Raw genomic sequence first — 22268 nt, 5'->3', positions numbered from 1 at the left:
CGGATCCCAGGTGTTCCCTGGGAACAGCCCCACATCCGTGCTTCCCTCTATGGGGCGGATCCCAAAAAATCTCCTGGTTCCCGTTCTCCTTAGCGGGGCACAAATCCCATCCAGGATTTTTCCAGGCTGACAGAACATCTGCACTTCATCCTCCCCCCCTCCCCCCCGTGCCTCATCCAGAGTTTTCTTGGGATCCAGCCATTGTTTTCCTCCTTTTTTTAAAACATTTTTCCTTCTTTTTTTAAAGCCTGGCTCGTCCCATGGTGAAATAAGGAGAATTAAGGAGAAATAAGGAGAAATAAGGAGAAATAAGGAAAAAAGGGCTGGGATGCTCCAGGGAAAACCCAAATCCCATTTTTGGGACAGCAGAGAAGGAAAGGCCCAGGCTGGGCCTGGATGAGGCACGGAAGTGACACTGGGATATCGGGATAATGGGATACTGGGACACTGGGACACTGGGACATTGGGATATCGGGACACTGGGATAATGGGATGCCAGGATACCGGGATACTGGGATACTGGGATACTGGGACACCGGGATACTGGGATAATGGGATACCAGGTTACTGGGATACCAGGATACCAGGATACTGGGATACTGGGATAATGGGATACCGGGATAATGGGATACTGGGATACTGGGATACCGGGATACCGGGATACTGGGACACTGGGTTACTGGGATACTGGGATACTGGGATAGCAGGATGCTGGGACACCGGGACACCAGGTTACTGGGATACCAGGATACTGGGATACCGGGACACTGGGATAATGGGATACTGGGACACTGGGATACTGGGATACCGGGATAATGGGATAATGGGATACTGGGATACCAGGACACTAGGATGCTGGGATAATGGGATACTGGGATGCTGGGATACTGGGACACTGGGATACCAGGATGCCAGGATACTGGGATACTGGGACACTGGGATACCGTTTTCCAGCCGCAGACCCCATAAGTAAATCCCCATTCCCGCTGTTTTCCAGCGGCAGATCCCATAAATAAACCCAAAGAAATCCCTGTTCCCGCTGTTTTCCCTCTCCCCCGGGCGCTGCCCCCATTCCCGACAATCCCGGGAGCAGCCCCAGCCCCGCCCCTCCGGGATAATTCCCGCTGATCCTTCCAAAGCCTCGGGAATCCCCCTGATCCTGCCCTTCCCTCCTTTCCCGGGATAAAAATAGCACATTCCAGCCCCGCCCGTGCCCTGGATTTCCCGGAGCAAACACTCCCTGTGCCCTGGATTTCCTGGAATAAACATTCCCTGTGCCCTGGATTTCCCGGCCACTCCGGGATCGGGGTTTCCCCGTTTTCCCAAGGATCTGGGATCTCTTCCCAAAGCCTCGCGGGCGGCGTTCCCGGCTGGATGTTGTGGGATAACCACTGTCCATAAAGGCGGAATCCACGGATTCCTGGCCGGGAAGCGCCAGCGGGATCCACCCTGCCTCTGGAGGGATCCATTGGGATCCATTGGGATCCATCCAGGCCGGGATCCACACCGCCCCTGGAGGGATCCATTGGGATCCATTGGGATCCATCAGGATCCATCAGGGCTGGGATCCATGCCGCCTCTGGAGGGATCAATCGGGATCCATCAGGGCCGGGATCCACGCTGCCTCTGGAGAGATCCATTGGGATCCATCAGGGCTGGGATCCACACCGCCTCTGGAGGGATCTATCAGCATCCATTGGGATCCATCAGGATCCATCTGGGCCCTGATCCACGCCACCTCTAGAGGGATCCATCGGGATCCATCGGGATCTATCCGGGCTGTGATCCACGCTGCCTCTGGAGGGATCAATTGGGATCCATTGGGATCCATCCGGGCAGCAATCCACGCTGCCTCTGGAGGGATCCATCGGCATCCATTGGGATCCATTGGGATCCATCTGGTCCGGGATCCATGCCACCTCCGGAGGGATCCATTGGGATCCATCGGGATCCATCGGGATCCATCCGGGCCAGGATCCAGCAGGATTAAGGCTCAGAACCCACGGGAGCTGCTTTGGGATTTGGGTCACCGCCATTCCCGACTCCAAGGGGAATTCCAAGGGGGCAGGAACAAATCCCAGAGGAAAAGCACGGGGGGGGCTAAAGGATTCCCACCGGGATTCCTGCCGGGATTCCCGCTGGGATCAGCAGGAATCAGGTCCCGAACTGGAAAATTCACCTTTTGGCTGTGCCAGATCCAGACCCAGAGGAGGAGATTTGGGGAGAGCTTGGAGCACATTCCAGGGGTTCCAAGAGGGAATTCCAGGACACCGGGAAGGGTTTTAAGGTGAGGGAGGGATTTAGGTGGGATTTTGGGATGGAATTCCTCCCTGGGAGGGTGGGGGAGGGGCTGGGATGGAATTCCCAGAGGATTCTGCATCCCTGGAAATGTCCCAGGCCAGGCTGGACAGGGCTCAGAGCACCTTGGGATAGGGAAAGATGTCCTTTTCCAACCCAAACCGTTCCATAATTCCCTGATTTCTGTTAAAACCCAGGATATGGCCCGAAAAATCCCCAAAATTCTCGGACCACACTGGAATTGTCCCTGGAAAACTCATCCCTGCCACGGGGTGGATCCATCCTCCCGCCAAATCCGCACCCATCCAAGGGCAGGAAAATCCTTTCTTTCTCTTCCCACTTCCCTCAGAACCTGAATCCCAAAAAAAACCCCCAAATCCCAAAAACAAACCCCAAATCCCAAAAAAACCCCACAACCAAATCCCAAAAAAAAACCCCTAAATCCCCCAAAAAATCCCCCCCAAAAACCCCCCAAATCCTGAATTTTGGGGCTTTTTATGGGAATAAAAGCAACCCCACACGAACCGCTGGCTCCTCATCTCTGCCTCCCACATTCCCAGCTGCTTTTCCTGGAAATCCCAGGATTTCTGGGATCCCGCAGCCATTTTTAGGAGCAGCAAAGTTAAAAATTCCCATTCCAGCCAGATCTGGCTCCTAAACAACCCTTTTATCCAGATAAACCCTTTCCAGAGGTGCATTTAACCCCTTTTCCTGGATAATCTGATCCCAAACCGCTCCCGAATTCCCACAGATTAATTTCCATCCCTAAAATCACCTCGCCGACCAAAAATCGGGATTTTTTTATCCATTAAAACTTCAACTCTGAAGGGAAAACCCTCCGGATTTTAACCCCTGGATTGAGGAAATCCTGGGAATTTTGGGAATTTCGGGAATTCCGGGAATTTCTCACCTTTTTGGGCCGCTCGTGGTGGGACAGGTGCTTCTCCTGGGCAGGGGACGCCGAGCGGCTCCTCCTGCCCGCCAGGAAGGAGCTGCTCCCAGAATGCCTCGAGGTCTTCTGAGGGAATCCGGGATGGAGAGGAGGTGGGGAAAAAGGGGGGGAAAAGATGGAGAAGAGGGGAAAAAAAAGATGGAAAAAGGGAAAAAGGAAAAAAAAAAGACGGGAAAAGGGAGTTATGGAGAGCAGATTCCATCGGGAAAGCGACGGGAAAGGGTTTGGCCGCCCCGGCTCGGTTCCCATCATGGGATCCCAAAGATTCCCTACAAAAATCATGGCGATGCCGCCCCCAAATCCTCATTCCCGATATCCCAAGGTCCCTTTCCCAGCCTCGTTATTCCCGAATTCCATGCCCGGAGCTCCCATTCCGGAGCAGGGAATGGGGTCCCTGTGGAAGGACACCCCATTGTTCACCCTGCCCACCCCCGGCCCTGCTGGGGGTGTCCCCACCCCTGGGACAGGGGCACCACCCTGGAGACTGTGACTGGGACAGGGGGTGTCCCCCAGTGTCCCCAGTGTCCCTCGGCTGGATCCCAGTTGGATCCCAGTGTCCCCAGTGTCCCCAGTGTCCCCCAGTGTCCCCCAGTGTCCACAGTGTCCCTCAGCTGGATCCCAGTTCGATCCCAGTGTCCCCCAGTGTCCCCAGTGTCCCCCAGTATCCCCCAGTGTCCCCCAGTGTCCCCCCGTTGGACCCAGTATCCCCCAGTATCCCCCAGTGTCCCCCAGTGTCCCCCAGTATCCCCCAGTGTCCTCCAGTTGGATCCTGGTGTCTCCCAGTGTCTCCCAGCTGGATCCCAGTTGGATCCCAGTGTCCCCCAGTTGGACCCAGTGTCCCCCAGTATCCCCCAGTATCCCCCAGTGTCCCCCAGTGTCCCCAGTGCCCCCAGTATCCCCCACTGTCCCCCAGCTGGATCCCAGCTGGATCCCAGTGTCCCCCAGTTGGATCCCAATGTCCCCCAGTGTCCCCCAGTGTCCCTCAGCTGGATCCCAGTTGGATCCCAGTGTCTCTCAGTGTCCCCAGTATCCCCCAGTGTCCCCCAGTATCCCCCAGTGTCCCCCAGTATCCCTAGTATCCCCCAGTGTCCCCATCCCAGGAGCAGCTCTGGGCTGTCCCTGTGCCACCTCATTCCTGGGGTCCCTGAGCCATCCCCCAATTCCTGGCATCACCAAACCCCCCGGAGCATCCCTGCCCAAAGAACCCAAAGAGCCCAAAGAGCCCAAAGAGCCCAAAGAACCCAAAGATCCCAAAGAACCCAAAGAGCCCAAAGAGCCCAAAGAGCCCAAAGAGCCCAAAGAACCCAAAGATCCCAAAGAGCCCAAAGAACCCAAAGATCCCAAAGAGCCCAAAGAACCCAAAGAACCCAAAGAACCCAAAGAGCCCAAAGAACCCAAAGAACCCAAAGAGCCCAAAGAACCCAAAGATCCCAAAGAGCCCAAAGAACCCAAAGAGCCGGGAAAGAACCCAAAGAACCCAAAGAACCCAAAGAGCCCAAAGAGCCCAAAGAGCCGGGAAAGATCCCGATCATCCAACTCCTGCTTTTCCAAACGGCTCCCAGGATGCTCCAAAAATTCTGAGTGTCCCCAAATTCATCTCAGTTGGGGAATAATTTGGGGTGAGAGGCTGGAAAGAGGCGCTGGCTGCATCCCTGTGGGATTTCCCTGGGAATTTCCCACCGGATGGTGCCGATGCCTTTGATCTGATTCCCCCCACCCCCCCAAAAATTAATTTCGAATTCCCCAAATAAATCAAATTCCTTAAAGAAACGGAATTCCCGGATCCAGACTCACCATTTTATTGAAGTGGTATTTGCAGTATCCACAATATTTGACGTTGTCCACTTCCAGCACCTCCTCCTCGCACAGGAGCCCGGCCATCTGCGCACTGAAAAGGTGGAAAATCAGCAGGAAAACAGGGAAAAATCCTCTCCAAGGGCACCAAAATAATCCAGGATACCCCGGCAGGGCCTGGAATTTCCCTGTTCTCCTTGGGAAAGAGCAGCGGGAATGCTCGGATTGATGGAATTCATATTAAATCTTCCAAATTGTGGTTTTCTGCTGGTTTGTCTTGGTTTGGGGGTTTTTAAGGGAGATCAGGGATAATTCCAACGGGAGGGGAAAGGGAATCCGTGTAAATCTGGGAATCTCCCTGGTCCCGCTGATCCTGGCGTTGTTTTCCTGCTCTGGGGGCACTCGAGGATAATCAACCTTTAAAATCCCCAAATCCCCAGATGGGGTCTGGGCAAGGAGCATTCCCGGCTCCTGACTCATCCCTGGACTCCTCTTGGACTCCATCAGGTCCGAGGGAATTCCAAATTCCCCGGAAAAACCTCGCCCTTCCCAGCTGGGCCAGGAGGAGGAGGAAGAGGCACTTCCAGCCCTAAATAACCCCGAGGGGATCAATCCCAAACCCCAAAACCCACAGGGAACGTGGCCCCAGATCCAGGGCAGGGGAATGAACATTCCACAGTCTCCAAGGGAATTCCCAAACCTTGGAAACTCCCTAGAAAAACCTCGGCCTTCCCAGCTGGGCCAGGAGGAGGAAGAGGCACTTCCAGCCCTAAATAACCCCGGGGGGATCAATCCCAAACCCCAAACCCACAGGGAATATGGGCAAGGAACATTCCCGGCTCCTGACTCATCCCTGGACTCCTCTTGGATTCCATAAGGTCCAAGGGAATTCCCAAATCTCAGGAACTCCCTGTAAAAACCTCGCCCTTCCCAGCTGGGCCAGGAGCAGGAAGAGGCACTTCCAACCCTAAATAACCCCAGGGGGGATCAATCCCAAACCCCAAAACCCACAGGGAACGTGGCCCCAGATCCAGGGCAGGGAATGAGCAGCTGGGCACCATTCCAGAGGCGAATTCCAGGGAATCTCACCAGGTGACGTGGAAGGCCTGGCGGCAGCCGTGCCGGTTGCAGGCCATGCAGGCCCCGGAGGCCGCTTTGCTCTCCCGGCCCTGCTCCTCGCAGATGTAGCAGGTCTGCCATGGAAAAAAACCATGGAAAAACGGATGTTATCCAAGAGGAAAAGCCCCCAGGAATTCCTAAATCTCATGGGATGCCTTGGGTCGGGAGGGATTTTAAAGCTCAGCCAATTCCAACCCCCACCAACTTCAGCCATGCCAGGCTGGGTCGCTCCTATGAGGGAATTTCTGGGATATCGATGGAATTTGGAAGAATTCCCAGGAAAATTCTGGGATATTTCTCGGTGGGATACACAAAACTTCTCCTTTTTTTTTCCCCAAAACCCAACTGTCCCATCCAACTATGGAGGAACCACCATGGAATTCCATGGATCTAGTCAGCTCAAGTCGTTCCACCAAGAAATTCCTCCAATTCCCCTTTTATCCCACAAAATCCCAACTGTCCCATTGGAAGCCAGATGGAATTCCATGGATCCAGCTGCCTCCAGTGGTTCCACCAAGAAATTCCTCCAATTCCCCTTTTATCCCACAAAATCCCAACTGTCCCTTTGGAAGCGAGATGGAATTCCATGGATCCAGCTGCCTCCAGTGGTTCCACCAACAAATTCCTCCAATTCCAGCGATTTGGGGAAGACAAACGAGGAGAACCAAAAATTTCCTCGCAAATCCAGCGATTTCCTTGGTTTTTGAAGGAATCTGAACTGCTGGGGGTTGGAAAAAATCAGGAAGGAGCCGTGGTGGGATGGGATGATCCCGAAATCCCGTTTTTTACCTTGTTGAAGCGGTCGTGGGGGACGTACTGGAGCACGATGGGCTCCATGGTGAGCACGTTGGCAAACTGCACCTCGGGGATGTACAGGGCACACACCACGTGGGCCCAGCCTGGCAAGGGAAGGGAAAAGTGGGAATTCAGCCCAGGAATCCCAAAAAAACCTCCGTGCTAAAAAAAATTCTGTCCCGAAAAAGCTACGCGTCGAAAAAACTCCATCCTGAGAAAAATCTCAATCCCCAAAAAATCTCCGTCCCAAAAAACCTCCATGGCAAAAAAATCTCCATCCCAAAAAATTCTCCATCCCAAAAAACCTCCATCCCAAAAAAATCTCTGTCCCAAAATAATCTCCATCCCAAAAAAACCTCCATGGCAAAAAAAACTCCATCCCAAAAAAAATCTCCATGCCAAAAAAGTCTCCTTCCTAAAAAACCCTCCATCCTAAAAATACCTCCATCCCCAAAAAAATCTCCATCCCAAAAAAACCCTCCATCCCAAAAAACCTCCATCCCAAAAAATTCTTCATCCCCAAAAAAACCTCCACCTGAAAAAAAAACCTCCATTCCCCAAAAACCCTCCATCCCCAAAAGCCTCTATCCCAAAAAAACTTCCACGCCAAAAAATCCTTGTCTTGGGGTGACCTTATGCCAAAATCCTCCATCCCAAGAAAAGCTCGATCCCAAAAAACTTTCATCCAAAAAAAACCTCCATCCCAAAAAATCCTCCATCCCCAAAAATTCTCTATCCCAAAAAACCCTGCATCCCCAAAAAGCCTCTATCCCAAAAAACCTCCATGCCAAAAAAACCTCAATCCCAAAATACTCAATGCCAAAACCCCTCCATCCCCCAAAGAAATCCATCCTAAAAACACCTCCATCCCAAAGAAACCTCGGTGCCATAAAAGCCTCCATCCCCAAAAAATCTTCATCACCCAAAAAACCTCCATCCCAAAAAGCCTCTATCCCAAAAAAAGTTCAGTCGCCAAAATTCTCCATCCCAAAAACTCTCCATCCCAAAAAAGCCTCTATCCCAAAATATCCTCCGTGCCAAAACGACCGTCATCCCCCCAAAAATCCATCCCAAAACTTCTCCATCCCCAAAAACCTCCATCCCAAAAAAGGATCCAGGGAAAGGGTCTGGACAGGGAATGGTGCCCCAAAAAGGGATCCAGGCAATGGTGCCCATAAAGGATCCAGGGAATGGTGCCCCAAAAGGGATCCAGGGAATGGTGCCCCAAAAGGGATCCAGGGAATGGTGCCCATAAAGGATCCAGAGAATGGTGCCCCAAAAGGGATCCAGGGGATGGTGCCCATAAAGGGATCCAGGGGATGGTGCCCATAAAGGGATCCAGGAAATGGTGCCCCAAAAAGGGATCCAGGGAACGGTGCCCATAAAGGGATCCAGGAAATGGTGCCCATAAAGGGATCCAGGGAATGGTGCCCCAAAAGGGATCCAGGGAATGGTGCCCATAAAGGATCTAGGGGATGGTGCCCATAAAGGATCCAGAGAATGGTGCCCCAAAAGGGATCCAGGGGATGGTGCCCATAAAGGGATCCAGGAAATGGTGCCCCAAAAAGGGATCCAGGGAACGGTGCCCATAAAGGGATCCAGGGAATGGTGCCCATAAAGGGATCCAGGGAATGGTGCCCCAAAAGGGATCCAGGAAATGGTGCCCCAAAAAGGGATCCAGGGAACGGTGCCCATAAAGGGATCCAGGGAATGATGCCCATAAAGGATCCAGGGAATGGTGCCCCAAAAGGGATCCAGGGGATGGTGCCCATAAAAGGATCCAGGGAACGGTGCCCATAAAGGGATCCAGGGAATGGTGCCCATAAAGGATCCAGGGGATGGTGCCCATAAAGGATCCAGAGAATGGTGCCCCAAAAGGGATCCAGGTGATGGTGCCCATAAAGGATCCAGGGGATGGTGCCCATAAAGGATCCAGAGAATGGTGCCCCAAAAGGGATCCAGGGAATGGTGCCCATAAAGGATCCAGGGAACGGTGCCCCAAAAAGGGATCCAGGAAATGGTGCCCATAAAGGGATCCAGGGAACGGTGCCCATAAAGGGATCCAGGGAATGGTGCCCATAAAGGGATCCAGGGGATGGTGCCCATAAAGGGATCCAGGGAATGGTGCCCCAAAAGGGATCCAGGGAATGGTGCCCATAAAGGATCCAGGGAACGGTGCCCCAAAAGGGATCCAGGGGATGGTGCCCATAAAGGGATCCAGGAAATGGTGCCCCAAAAAGGGATCCAGGGAACGGTGCCCATAAAGGGATCCAGGGAATGGTGCCCATAAAGGGATCCAGGGAATGGTGCCCCAAAAGGGATCCAGGAAATGGTGCCCCAAAAAGGGATCCAGGGAACGGTGCCCATAAAGGGATCCAGGGAATGATGCCCATAAAGGATCCAGGGAATGGTGCCCCAAAAGGGATCCAGGGGATGGTGCCCATAAAAGGATCCAGGGAACGGTGCCCATAAAGGGATCCAGGGAATGGTGCCCATAAAGGATCCAGGGGATGGTGCCCATAAAGGATCCAGAGAATGGTGCCCCAAAAGGGATCCAGGTGATGGTGCCCATAAAGGATCCAGGGGATGGTGCCCATAAAGGATCCAGAGAATGGTGCCCCAAAAGGGATCCAGGGAATGGTGCCCATAAAGGATCCAGGGAACGGTGCCCCAAAAAGGGATCCAGGAAATGGTGCCCATAAAGGGATCCAGGGAACGGTGCCCATAAAGGGATCCAGGGAATGGTGCCCATAAAGGGATCCAGGGGATGGTGCCCATAAAGGGATCCAGGGAATGGTGCCCCAAAAGGGATCCAGGGAATGGTGCCCATAAAGGATCCAGGGAACGGTGCCCCAAAAGGGATCCAGGGAATGGTGCCCCAAAAGGGATCCAGGGAATGGTGCCCATAAAGGATCCAGGGAACGGTGCCCCAAAAGGGATCCAGGGAAAGCCTCCAGGGAAAGGCTCCGGGCAGGGAATGGTGCCGGAGGGACCCAAGGTGGGATTAGACCTCAGTCCCCCAAAATCCAACGGAGAAGGGGAAATTCCATCTGCTGGGGGTGGGATGGGGGTGGTTGGAATGTCAGGAATGTTCAGGGCTGATCCAAGCCCAGCTGAGCCAGAATTAGGGTGGATTCACCTGGGCCAGGGCCCCAAATCCCATGAAAACCCCATGGAAACCCAATGGAAACTCCACGAAAACCCATTGGAAACTCCACGAAAACCCAGTGGAAACTCCATGAAAACCCAGTGGCAACTCCATGAAAACTCCATGGAAACTCCACAAAAACCCAATGGAAACCCAATGAAAACCCCATGGAAACCCAATGGAAACTCCATGGAAACCCCATGGAAACCCCATGGAAACCCAATGGAAACTCCACGAAAACCCCATGGAAACCCAATGAAAACCCCATGGAAACCCAATGAAAACCCCATGGAAACCCAATGGAAACTCCATGAAAACCCAATGGAAACTCCATGAAAACTCCATGGAAATTCCACAAAAACCCAATGGAAACCCAATGAAAACCCCATGGAAACCCAATGAAAACTCCATGGAAACCCCATGGAAACGCCACGAAAACCCCATGGAAACCCAATGGAAACCCAATGGAAACCCAATGGAAACCCTACGGAAACCCAATGGAAACCCCACGGAAACCCAATGGGAACCTAACAGATACTCCATGAAAACCCCATGGAAACCCCATGAAAACCCAATGGAAACCCCATGAAAACCTAACAGAAACTCCATGAAAACCCCATGAAAACCCAATGGAAACTCCAGGATTACAGATTTATCCAGCCCTGTAAATCCTTGGAATTCCCAAAATCTGGGATTTCTCAGGACAAAGACCTCCTCACCTAATCCCACTGTCTCCATGGCAGAAACCTTCCTAAAAAAATGAGGTTTTGGGAAAAAATGAAGTTTATTTATAGAGCCAAGAGCTCTGATCCATGGAAACCCAGAGGATTCCCGGCAAAAATCCACAGGAAAATCCCGCATGGAAAAACCTCCGGGATGGGGCCTGGATCCCACTGCAATCCCACAGGTCAGGAACGATTCCTGTCAGATCAAAACCCCAAAATCCCATTTTTTTGGGCTCGTTTTGACTCCAACCCAAGCTCAGCAGGGAAAAGATTCCTTTCCATGGAGGCTCCAAAAAGTGAATTTTTTGGGGGGAAAAAAACGTGGAGCGTTGAATTCCTTTTGGAGCCTCCCGGATTTTTCCAGGTGGGAATATCCCGGTTCGGAGCTACTCACCCCCGTTGTCCGTGCGTTTCAGGGCTCCATCCTTGTGGGGGCACAGCTCACACCTCTGAAACGAAGGGGAAAACACCAAATTTCATCAGATTTCATCGACAAAATTCAAATTTCATCGATAAAATTCAAATTTCATCGATAAAATTCAAACTCCATCCATTTCATTCCCGTTTTAGGACCAGAAAATCGATGATTCGACCCCAAAAGTCGAAGGGCAGAGGGACGAGGGCTGAGGTGGTTTTAGGGGGAAAAAAATGCCTCCAAAAAGCCCTGAAGGGAGGGATTTAAAACCCCGGGGGCAAAGCTTTTGCTTTTGGGGTTTTTTTTAGGACCGGTTTTAGGGGCTGTGGTTGAGGAGTAAAACTGAAAGCGGTGACTCAGAGAGCGGAGGGCGAAGAAAAAGGAGTTTTTATCTCTCTCTGCCGCTTCCCTTCCTCCTCTCGCTGCCTCTCGTGATGGGTTTTTTCCAGTCTTGTGACAGCCCCGGGGGGTGAATTTTGGCTGTAGGGTCGTGGTTGGGTTTGGTGTCACCCCAAATCCACTATGAGAGCGTGTGAGATCAGGTTTTGGGGTGTTTCCACACCCCTAAAACTGAGCTGCCCCAAAAATCTTGGTGCTGTCACCTCAGAGAAATTTCCCCGCGCCTTTTTTTTTTTTGGGGGGGGGGGGGAGGGAGGGTTTGAATTTGAAAAAGGCCCCAAACCTCGGGAGGTTTTTGTCTCTTCCTTTATAGGAAGGTGTGAGTTGGTAAAAATAAACCCAGCCTGAACAAAAATTGGGTTTTTGGGGGGGGGGGGGAAAGCGTTGCTTCTGAAGGTTTTGAGCTGAGGTGGCCGGGGATGAGGGGGGGAGGTGGGACTGGGGAGTGGGAATGGAAAGGGGATCCCAAAAAAATCCCAAATAACTGAGCCAAACCCCTCGGCCACCGAGGAATCGTGGAATGGTTGGGGTTGGAAGGATCTTAAAGCTCATCCGGGGACAATTTCTGCTGTCCCAGGTTGGGTCAAACACGGCTCTGGGCAATTCCAGGAGCTGGAATTGAAAAATCAGGGATTGGGGGTAAAATCTGCCTCGTTTTCCCTGAAAGTCCATGAAAATCCAGTGGAAACTCCATAAAAACTCCACGAAAATCCAATGGAAACTCCATGAAAATCCAATGGAAACTCCATGGAAACCCAATGGAAACTCCATGGAAACCCAATGGAAACTCCATGAAAATCCAATGGAAACTCCATGAAAACCCAATGGAAACTCCATGAAAACTCCATGAAAACCCAGTGGAAACCCAATGGAAACGCCATGGAAACCCAACGGAAACTCCATGAAAACTCCTTGAAAACCCCAAGAAAATCCCATGAAAATCCCATGAAAATCCCATGAAAACTCCATGAAAACCCTTTAACGAATCCATCCCAGATTTATCCCAGATTTTGGCTGCCTGGAGAAGCCGTGGCTGCCTCATCCTTGGAATTACCAAATTCCAGGGTTTGGAACAACTGGGTTTTAGGGGAATCCCTGCTTTGGGCCGGGGTGGAATGGGATGAGCTTTATGGCCCCTTCCCAGCCAGCCCATTCCGTGATTTTGGGATGAAAAGCGGAAATCCCGGCACAGTTAAACCCTTAAAGATCCTCGGGATCGGCAGCTGTGGGAGAAGCCAGATCTGATAAGGGCTGGGTCTGATAAGGGCTGGATCTGATAAGGGCTGGAGCTCAGAATAAACCCAGCCTTGCTTAGTCCCCAAACCCAGCCTTGCTTAGTGCCCAAACCCGGCTTTGCTGAGTCCCCAAACCTGGCCCTGCTGAGTCCCCAAACCTGGCCCTGCTGAGTCCCCAAACCCAACTTTGCTTAGGCCCCAGACCTGGCCTTGCTTAGTCCCCAAACCCGGCCATGCTTAGTCTCCAAACCCGGCCTTGCTGAGAACTCAAACCCGGCCTTGCTGAGTCCCCAAACCCGGCCTTGCTGAGTCCCCAAACCCAGTCTTGCTTAGTCCCCAAACCTGGTCTTGCTTAGTCCCCAAACCTGGCCCTGCTGAGTCCCCAAACCCAGCCTTGCTTAGTCCCCAAACCTGGCCTTGATGAGTCCCCAAACCTGGCCTTGCTGAGTCCCCAAACCCGGCCTTGCTGAGTCCCCAAACCTGGCCTTGCTTAGTCTCCAAACCCGGCCTTGCTGAGAACTCAAACCCGGCCTTGCTGAGTCCCCAAACCCGGCCTTGCTGAGTCCCCAAACCCAGTCTTGCTTAGTCCCCAAACCTGGTCTTGCTTAGTCCCCAAACCTGGCCCTGCTGAGTCCCCAAACCCAGCCTTGCTTAGTCCCCAAACCTGGCCTTGATGAGTCCCCAAACCTGGCCTTGCTGAGTCCCCAAACCCGGCCTTGCTGAGTCCCCAAACCTGGCCTTGCTTAGTCTCCAAACCCGGCCTTGCTGAGTCCCCAAACCTGGCCTTGCTTAGTCCCCAAATCCAGCCTTGATGAGTCCCCAAACCCAGCCTTGCGTAGTCCCCAAACTCAGTCTTGCTTAGTCCCCAAACCCGGCCTTGCTGTGTCCCCAAACCCGGCCTTGCTTAGAACTCAAACCCGGCCTTGCTGAGTCCCCAAACCCGGCCTTGCTTAGTCCCCAAACCCAGCCTTGCGTAGTCCCCAAACTCAGTCTTGCTTAGTCCCCAGACCCGGCCTTGCTTAGTCCCCAAACCCGGCCTAGCCCAGCTCTTCCCGCTCTCCTGCCTCACCGGGAAATCCTCCAGGTTTCCTCGGGAACGTTTGGGAAGAGCTCTGTGACCCCGAGCCCTGATCCGATCCCTTCCCTGTCCCTTCCTCCGCTCTTTTCCAGCTCAGGAGAATGTGGGATGCTCCACGTGAGGAACTCAGAGGATTTAGGATGGTCTTAAAAATCCATAAATGGTCTTAAATGCCCTTTCCAACCCCAAAAACTCCACAAAAACCAACGGCAATCCTGCGACTCTGACAGCTCAACATCATCTCAGCTGATCCCAATTTTCCCCCTCTCCGAAACTTCCTGAGGAAATGAGCAGGGAAAACGCCTTTTGAGGAGAAATCACTTTTTTTGGGAAGATTGAGACCTTTAAACCCAAAAGTATGGGATAACCCGATTCCATACTCACCACCCGGGCGGCTCTTTCCTGGGATTCGCATTTCCGGCAGAACCAGGGGCCGGTGGGAACCTGGACAATCCCATAGCAAGCTGGGAAGAAAAGACAAAAAACCTGCATTCGACCATCTTTAAATTGATTTTTTTTTTAAATTTCTCAGGGATTTATAAACATTTGGAGCAGCCTGGAAAATTCCCTGTTCATGGAGGAGCTGGGTGAGCTTTAAGGTGCCTTCCAATCCCAAGCATTCCATGATTCCAAAACAAAAAAATTACATCCACGATATTTTTTTATTCCCTTTTCCCATCTCCACTCCCAGCAAAACCAGTTCAGCCTCTCCCAGGAGCTCCAGGGATTCCTTTGTTCAATTCCACGCCCAGGATGAAAAATTCCTCCATCCCAAAAACTCCCCATCCCAAAAAAACCTCCATCCCAAAAAAACCTCCATTCAAAAAAACCCTTCCTTCCCAAAAAAAAACCCCAACCTTCCATCCCAAAACCACCTCCATCCCATAAAACTCTCCATCCCAAAAATCCCTCCATCCCCAAAGAAACCTCCATCCCAAAATTCCATGAAAACTCCATGAAAACGGGAATTGTGCCTGTGCTTGGAATTCCCCACCTCTCACCCCTCCAAGTGATCTGAGAATTTCATGGATAACATGGAACCCCTAAAACATAACTGGGATTAAAATCCTAATTGGCACCAGGGAGAATCCCGACAGGCACCACCCAAAATTCCCATTTTTCCTGCCCATCACACCCAGCAGCATTTCAGCACTTCCAGCACCAGGGAATTCCTGGAATCATGGAATATCCCGAGCTGGATGGGCCCCACAAGGAGCATCCAATGCAATTCCAGGATTTTTAGAATTCCTCCTGGGAACGTGATCTGCTTCAACTCAATTTTCCAGCTGATATTCCCAAAAATCCTGCTGGTTTTATCCAGCCCTGGTGCTCCCAGGACCTCTCCCTGCAGCTCCCGCTCTGTTTCCTGAAGAATTTTCCCATTTTTTTTGGTGGAATTCCCCCTCCCGACACCCCAGAGTCCCAAAGGAAGCGTTTCCCACCCCAAAATTAGATTTAGGGCAGCCAAGGCAACGCTAAAATTCCAAGCTTGGCCTCCCAGGTGGGAATTTGGGATTTTCTCGGGAAAAACCGAATTATCCCTCCTTCATTCCACCTCCAAGCAGGAACCGGGATGGAATCCCGGCCGTTCCAGGCGTTTGGGGCGGGACAAAGGGAATCTCCCGCTGGAAGCGATCCTGGGATGTTCCCTGGGGGAGGAACCCGCGGAGGATTCCCCGAATCCTTCCCGTGTCCGGCATTCCCCCCTCGGCCGGGAAAAGGAGCGCGGGGGAACGGCCGAGCCAGGGAAAACCGGGAAGAGAACAGGGAAAATTGGGAAAAAAACCAGGGAAAGCATGGGGGGCGGAACCAGGAAATAAACAGGGAAAACAGGGGGAAAAAGAGGGAGGAAAAGAGGGGGGGAAACAGGGGAAACAGGGGAAAAAACCAGGGAAAACAGGGGGAAAAAGAGGGAGGAAAAGAGGGGGGGAAACAGGAAAAACAGGGGAAAAAAACAGGGAAAACGGGGAAAAAGAGGGAGGAAAAGAGGGGGGGAAACAGGAAAAACAGGGGAAAAAAACAGGGAAAACAGGGGGAAAAACAGGGAATAAACAGGGGGGGAAACAGGGGGAAAAAACAGGGAATAAACAGGGAATAAACCGGGGGGAAACAGGGGAAAAAACAGGAAATAAACAGAAAAAACAGGGAGAAAAACGGGAAAACCAGGGAAAAAAGGGAAAAAAACAGGGAAAACGGGGGGGAAACCAGGGAATAAACAGGGGGAAAAACAGGTAAAAACCAGGGAAAACAGGGAATAAACAGGGGGGGAAACAGGGAAAACAAGGGGAAAAAACAAGAAATAAACAGGGAATAAACGGGGGGAAAACAGGTAAAAACCAGGGAAAACAGGGAAAAAAACAGGGAAAACAGGGGGGAAAAAAAATAGGAAATAAACAGGGAATAAACAGGGGGGAAAACAGGGAAAAACCAGGGAAAACAGGGAAAAAACCAAGGAAAACAGGGGGAAAAAACAGGGAATAAACAGGGGGGGAAACAGGGAAAAAAACAGGAAATAAACAGAGGAAAAAAAAGGGAGAAAAACAGGGGGAAACCAGGAAAAACGAGGAAAACAGGTAAAAAAACAGGGGAAAAGGGGGGCAAAACCAGGGAAAACAGGGTATAAACAGGGGGGAAAACAGGGGAAAAAACAGGAAATAAACAGGGAGAAAAACAGGGGGAAAACGGGGGAAAACCCAGAAAAATCAGTGGAAAACCAGAAAAAACGGGGAAATCCAGGAAAAACGGGGGGAAATCCAGGAAAATCAGGGGAAAAAACAGGAAAAACGGGGGGAAATCCAGGAAAATCGGGGGGAAACCCAGGAAAATCGGGGGGAAATCCAGGAAAATCAGGGGAAATCCAGGAAAAACGGGGGGAAATCCAGGAAAATCAGGGGAAAACCCAGGAAAAACCGGGGGAAATCCAGGAAAATCAGGGGAAAACCCAGGAAAAACGGGGGGAAATCCAGGAAAATCAGGGGAAAACCCAGGAAAATCAGGGGAAAACCCAGGAAAAACGGGGGGAAATCCAGGAAAAACGGGGGGAAATCCAGGAAAATCAGTGAAAAACCCAGGACAAATGGGGGGAAATCCAGGAAAATCAGGGGGAAATCCAGGAAAATCAGGGGAAAACCCAGGAAAAACGGGGGGAAATCCAGGAAAAACGGGGGGAAATCCAGGAAAATCAGGGGAAAACCAGGAAAAACGGGGGGAAATCCAGGAAAATCAGGGGAAAACCCAGGAAAAACGGGGGGAAACCCAGGAAAATCGGGGGGAAATCCAGGAAAAACGGGGGGAAATCCAGGAAAATCAGGGGAAAACCCAGGAAAAACGGGGGGAAATCCAGGAAAATCAGTGAAAAACCCAGGACAAATGGGGGGAAATCCAGGAAAAACGGGGGGAAATCCAGGAAAATCAGGGGGAAATCCAGGAAAATCGGGGGCAAACCCAGGAAAATCAGGGGAAAACCCAGGAAAAACGGGGGGAAATCCAGGAAAATCAGGGGAAAACCCAGGAAAACCAGGGAAAAACCAGGAAATAACCAGGGAAACCAGGGAAACACGAACTCCCTGGAAGCCCCGGGTCCATCTTTAGCCCCGGGCTGAGGGCCAAGAACGAGCGCTCAGCTGGAGCCAGCGGGGCGCTGCTGCCAGGGGAAAACAGGGAGGAAAACAAGGGGAAAAAAATGCGGAATGTGGGCGGAAAATACAATTTCACTCCGTTATTCGAGCCCTCATTCCCCGTCAGATGGCTCCGTGAATATCTTGGATTTATTTTACTGGAAAATTTGTGCTCCAAAACGGGGGGGGAAACCCCAAAATTAAGGGGGGAAATGCGGAGTATGAGCAGGAAATACAATTTAGGAATGTCCGTAACCCCTTATCGGAGCCCTCATTCCCCGCCTGATGGTTTTGTCAACATCTTGGATTTTTTTGTTTTTACTGGAAAAATTGTGCTCCAAAGGCGGGGGGGGGAACCCCCAAAACCAAGAAAAAAAGCGCAGAAAATGAGCAGAAAATACAATTTATGCACGTCCTTAAGCCCTTACTGGAGCCTCCATTTCCCACGCAGTGGTTTTGTTGACATTTTGGGTTGGTTTTTTTTTTCCTTTAAGAACCAGCCCTAAAATGCAGCCACAGATTCTTTTTAAAAGCCCAGAGCCCTCCCTCGAGCTGCGCGACCATTCCCAAGGTAACTCGGGGGGTTTTGGCGATCCAGGCAACCCCAAACCCCTGTGGGATTGCCCGGGATGAGCCCCGAGGGTTCCTTTATGGGGTTTGTGCTGTTTCAGAAAGAAAAACCTCTCCAAACCCACAGGGGCCGGGCCGGGCTCCAAAAGGGGCGTGAGGAACACCCAGGGTGGGGCCGGGGAATCACCACATCCTGGAGGGCTCCGAAAAAACCCCAAACAGACTCCCGGGCTTCCCACACACCCAAACCGAGCCTCAGACGAGTCCCAGAGTCTGTTCCTGACCCTCTGGAGCTCTTCCTTCACCTCTGCAACCCTTCCTGCCCCTCTGAAACTGTTCTTGAAAAATCCCAAGCTGTTCCTGACCCTCTGGGACTGTTCTTGAAGAGTTGAAACTCTTCCTGAGCCCTTGAAATTGTTCCTGACCCTTTGAAACTCTTCCTGACCCCCTGAAACTGTTCTTGAAAATCTGGAACTGTTCCTGACCCTAAAAAACTGTTCCTGACCCTAAAAAACTGTTCCCGCCCTTCTGGAACTGTTCCTGACCCCCCTGAAACTGTTCCTGGTGCTTAAAAACGGTTCCCACACCTCTGGAACTGTTCCTGACCCTAAAAACTGTTCCCGACCCCCTGAAACTGTTCCTGACCCTAAAAACTGTTCCCACCACTCTGGAACTGTTCCCGCCCTTCTGGAACTGTTCCTGACCCTTAAAAACTGTTCCTGACCCTTAAAAACTGTTCCCGACCCCCCCTGAAACTGTTCCTGACCCTAAAAACTGTTCCCACCACTCTGGAACTGTTCCCACCACTCTGGAACTGTTCCCGCCCTTCTGGAACTGTTCCTGACCCTAAAAACTGTTCCCGACCCTAAAAACTGTTCCCGCACCTCTGGAACTGTTCCTGACCCTTAAAAACTGTTCCCATCCCCCTGAAACTGTTCCTGACCCTTAAAAACTGTTCCCGCCCCTCTGGAACTGTTCCTCACCCCCCCAAAACTGTTCCTGCACCTCTGGAACTGCTCCAGACTCTCAGAAACTGTTCTTGAATATTTGAAACTGTTCTTAAGCCTCTCAAACTATTCCTGACCCTAAAAACTGTTCCTGCCCCTCCTGAAACTCTTCCTGACCCTTTGAAACTGTTCTTGAAAATCTGAAACTGTTCCCGACCCTTAAAAATCCTTCCTGCACTTCTCAAACTGCTCCCACCCCTCTGGAACTGTTCCTGCGCCTCCTGGAATTCTTCTTGGCCTTTAGAAACTGTTCCTGACCCTTTGAAATTCTTCCTGCACCTCTGGAAGTGTTCTTGAATATTTGAAACTGTTCCCGACCCTTAAAAATTGTTCCTGCCCCTTAAAAATTGTTCCTGCCCCTCTGGAATTGTTCCTGACCCTAAAAACTGTTCCCACCCCTCTGGAACTGTTCCCAAGCCTCCTGAAACTGTTCCTGACCCTTAAAAACTGTTCCTGACCCTAAAAACTGTTCCCACCCCTCTGGAACTGTTCCCGAGCGCCCTGAAACTGTTCCTGCACCTCTGGAACTGTTTTTGAATATTTGAAACTGTTCCCGACCCTTAAAAATTGTTCCTGCCCCTTAAAAATTGTTCCTGCCCCTCTGGAATTGTTCCCGCCCCTCTGGAACTGTTCCCGCCCCTCTGGAACTGTTCCTGCTCCTCTGGAATTGTTTCTGAATATTTGAAACTGTTCCTGACCCTTAAAAATTGTTCCTGCCCCTTAAAAATTGTTCCTGCCCTTCTCGAATTGTTCCCACCCCTCTGGAACTGTTCCTGCTCCTCTGGAATTGTTCCTGCCCCTCTGAACCTGTTCTAGCACCTCTGGATCTCTTCCTGACCCTCTGAAACTGTTCTTGAAAACCCAAAAGTGTTCCCGCCCCTCTGGGACTGTTCTTGCCGCCACACGAAGCTGTTCACGTTCATTTTGGGAGCGGGCAGAACGATGCCAAAAGCCTCGATCTCCCTCCAAAAAATAAAAATAGAGGGGGGTGGGTGAAATGTTCTCTGGGATGGGGTTTGGTGAGCGACGGGAAGAACGGAAGAGCAGCAAAATTAAAATAGAAAGAAGATTTTTTTACAGAGAGACCCCGGTCCTGCGGGGTCAGCTGGGGGCACCCCAAGGGCTGGAACTGAGAGGGGGTTTTGGTTTCCCAGAGAAGCTGTGGCTGCTCCGTCCCTGGAATTGTCCCAGGCCAGGCTTGGAGCACCCTGGGATAGAGGGAGGTGTCCCTGCCCATGGCAAGGGTGGCACTGGATGGGATCTGAGGTCCCTTCCCACCCAAACCATTCCCTGACCCCACAACAGCTGACCCCAAACACCTCGGGGTGAGAGAACCCCCCCGAGAGCGTCACGGCCCCGTTTGTGTCCCCTCAGTCACCGGCTGGGGCTGCTGAGCACGGACACCCCAAAAACAGGGACAGCTAAAGGAGCCCAAGGTCCGGCCCTGATCCCTGCGCCTGAGAGCGGCTGCGGACAGGGCTGGACACACGGACAGGGCTGGACACACGGACAGGGCTGGACACACGGACAGAGCCAGACACAGGGACAGAGCCGGACACATGGCCACGGACAGGGCTGGACACACGGACAGGGCTGGACACACGGACAGAGCTGGACACACGGACAGAGGGACAGAGCCAGACACATGGCCATGGACAGGGCTGGACACACGGACAGGGCTGGACACACGGACAGAGCTGGACACACGGACAGGGCCAGACACAGGGACAGGGACAGGGCTGGACACACAGACAGGGCTGGACACACGGACAGAGCCAGACACAGGGACAGAGCTGGACACATGGACAGAGCCAGACACAGAGACAGGGACAGGGCTGGACACAGGGACAGAGCCGGACACATGGCCACGAACAGGGCTGGACACAGGGACAGAGCCGGACACACGGAGAGAGCCAGACACATGGCCATGGACAGGGCTGGACACCCAGACAGGGCTGGACACACGGACAGAGCCGGACACACAGTCACGGACAGGGCTGGACACACAGACAGGGCTGGACACAGGGACAGGAACAGAGCCGGACACATGGCCATGGACAGGGCTGGACACACAGGGCTGGACACATGGACAGGGCTGGACACACAGACAGGGCTGGACACACAGACAGGGCTGGACACACGGCCACGGACAGGGCTGGACACACGGACAGGGCTGGACACACAGACAGGGCTGGACACACGGACAGGGCTGGACACACGGACAGACCTGGACACACACCCAGGACAGAGCCAGACCCATGGACAGAGCTGGGCACAGGCACAGAGCCGGACCCATGGACAGGGACAGAGGCGGACACACGGACAGAGCCGGACACACGGACACAGCCGGACACACGGACAGAGCGGGACACACGGACAGAGCCGGACACACGGACAGGGACAGAGCTAGATCAAGGACAGGGCCGGAGCCGAGCCCACGGGCAGCCGGAGCCGGGAGCGAGCACCGGGAATGGATGGAGAGAGGAGCAGGAAGAGGCCGGAGATGCGCCGGGAGAGGGATGGGATAACAACAGCCGGGAAAACAGAGCGGCCCGAGGAGCCCGGAACCCTCGGCGTTACCCCAAACAAACCGAGCCGGCACCGCCGCCTCTCCGCCGCCTCGGAACGGCGCCGCCAATACCGATTTTAATGCGGATTTTATTTGTTCACGGAACCGAGGACAAACTTTGCGGGCCCGCTACCGTGTGCGAGGGGCGGGCTCGAGTCATTTAAAATGCAAATCGCCCGTGTCGCCGGGAGCAGCGGGAGGAGGAGGAGAGGAGGAGGAGGAGGAGAAGGAGGAGGAGGAGAGGAGGAGGAGGAGGGCTGCCTTCCTCCCTCCCTCCCCTTTCAGGAGGCAGCTCCGGGCCCCGCCGCCCCCTCCGGGGCTTCCCCGCGGCCCCACCGACACCCCCGGCCCGCGGTGAGGGCGGCAGCGGCTCTGCCCCCCCCCACTTCGCTCCCCGCTAAACCGGGGGGGCACCGGAGAAACCACCCCGCTCCCGACCCCCGGGGGGGGGGGGGGGCTCCGCTGCTGCCCAGCTCCGCCTCCGCCGTGTCCCCGCCGTGTCCCCCCCCCCCCCCACTCCCCGGCCGCGCCAGCCCCGGCGGCGACA

The 22268-nt window shown here is 52.9% G+C and overlaps 1 protein-coding gene across 2 annotated transcripts in view; it reads right to left on the bottom strand.

The window, feature by feature from the left end:
* The window catches only part of MLLT6 (MLLT6, PHD finger containing), a 45416-nt gene that overhangs the window by 22867 nt on the left and 281 nt on the right, over positions 1–22268 (bottom strand). Inside the window, exons 2-7 of one of the 2 annotated variants that reach the window (XM_068996648.1) lie at positions 14343–14422; positions 11226–11280; positions 6953–7062; positions 6134–6237; positions 5045–5138; positions 3209–3316 (exon numbers count right to left, since the gene is read on the bottom strand). In XM_068996648.1, the coding sequence (XP_068852749.1) occupies positions 3209–3316; positions 5045–5138; positions 6134–6237; positions 6953–7062; positions 11226–11280; positions 14343–14422 (551 nt within the window). The remainder of the gene's footprint in view (positions 1–3208; positions 3317–5044; positions 5139–6133; positions 6238–6952; positions 7063–11225; positions 11281–14342; positions 14423–22268) is intronic. The other variant, XM_068996649.1, reaches the window with a different exon arrangement.

The sequence above is a fragment of the Aphelocoma coerulescens genome, chromosome 27, assembly GCF_041296385.1.
Source record: "Aphelocoma coerulescens isolate FSJ_1873_10779 chromosome 27, UR_Acoe_1.0, whole genome shotgun sequence".
Lineage (NCBI taxonomy): Eukaryota > Metazoa > Chordata > Aves > Passeriformes > Corvidae > Aphelocoma > Aphelocoma coerulescens.
This window is presented reverse-complemented; position numbering and strand designations above follow the sequence as displayed.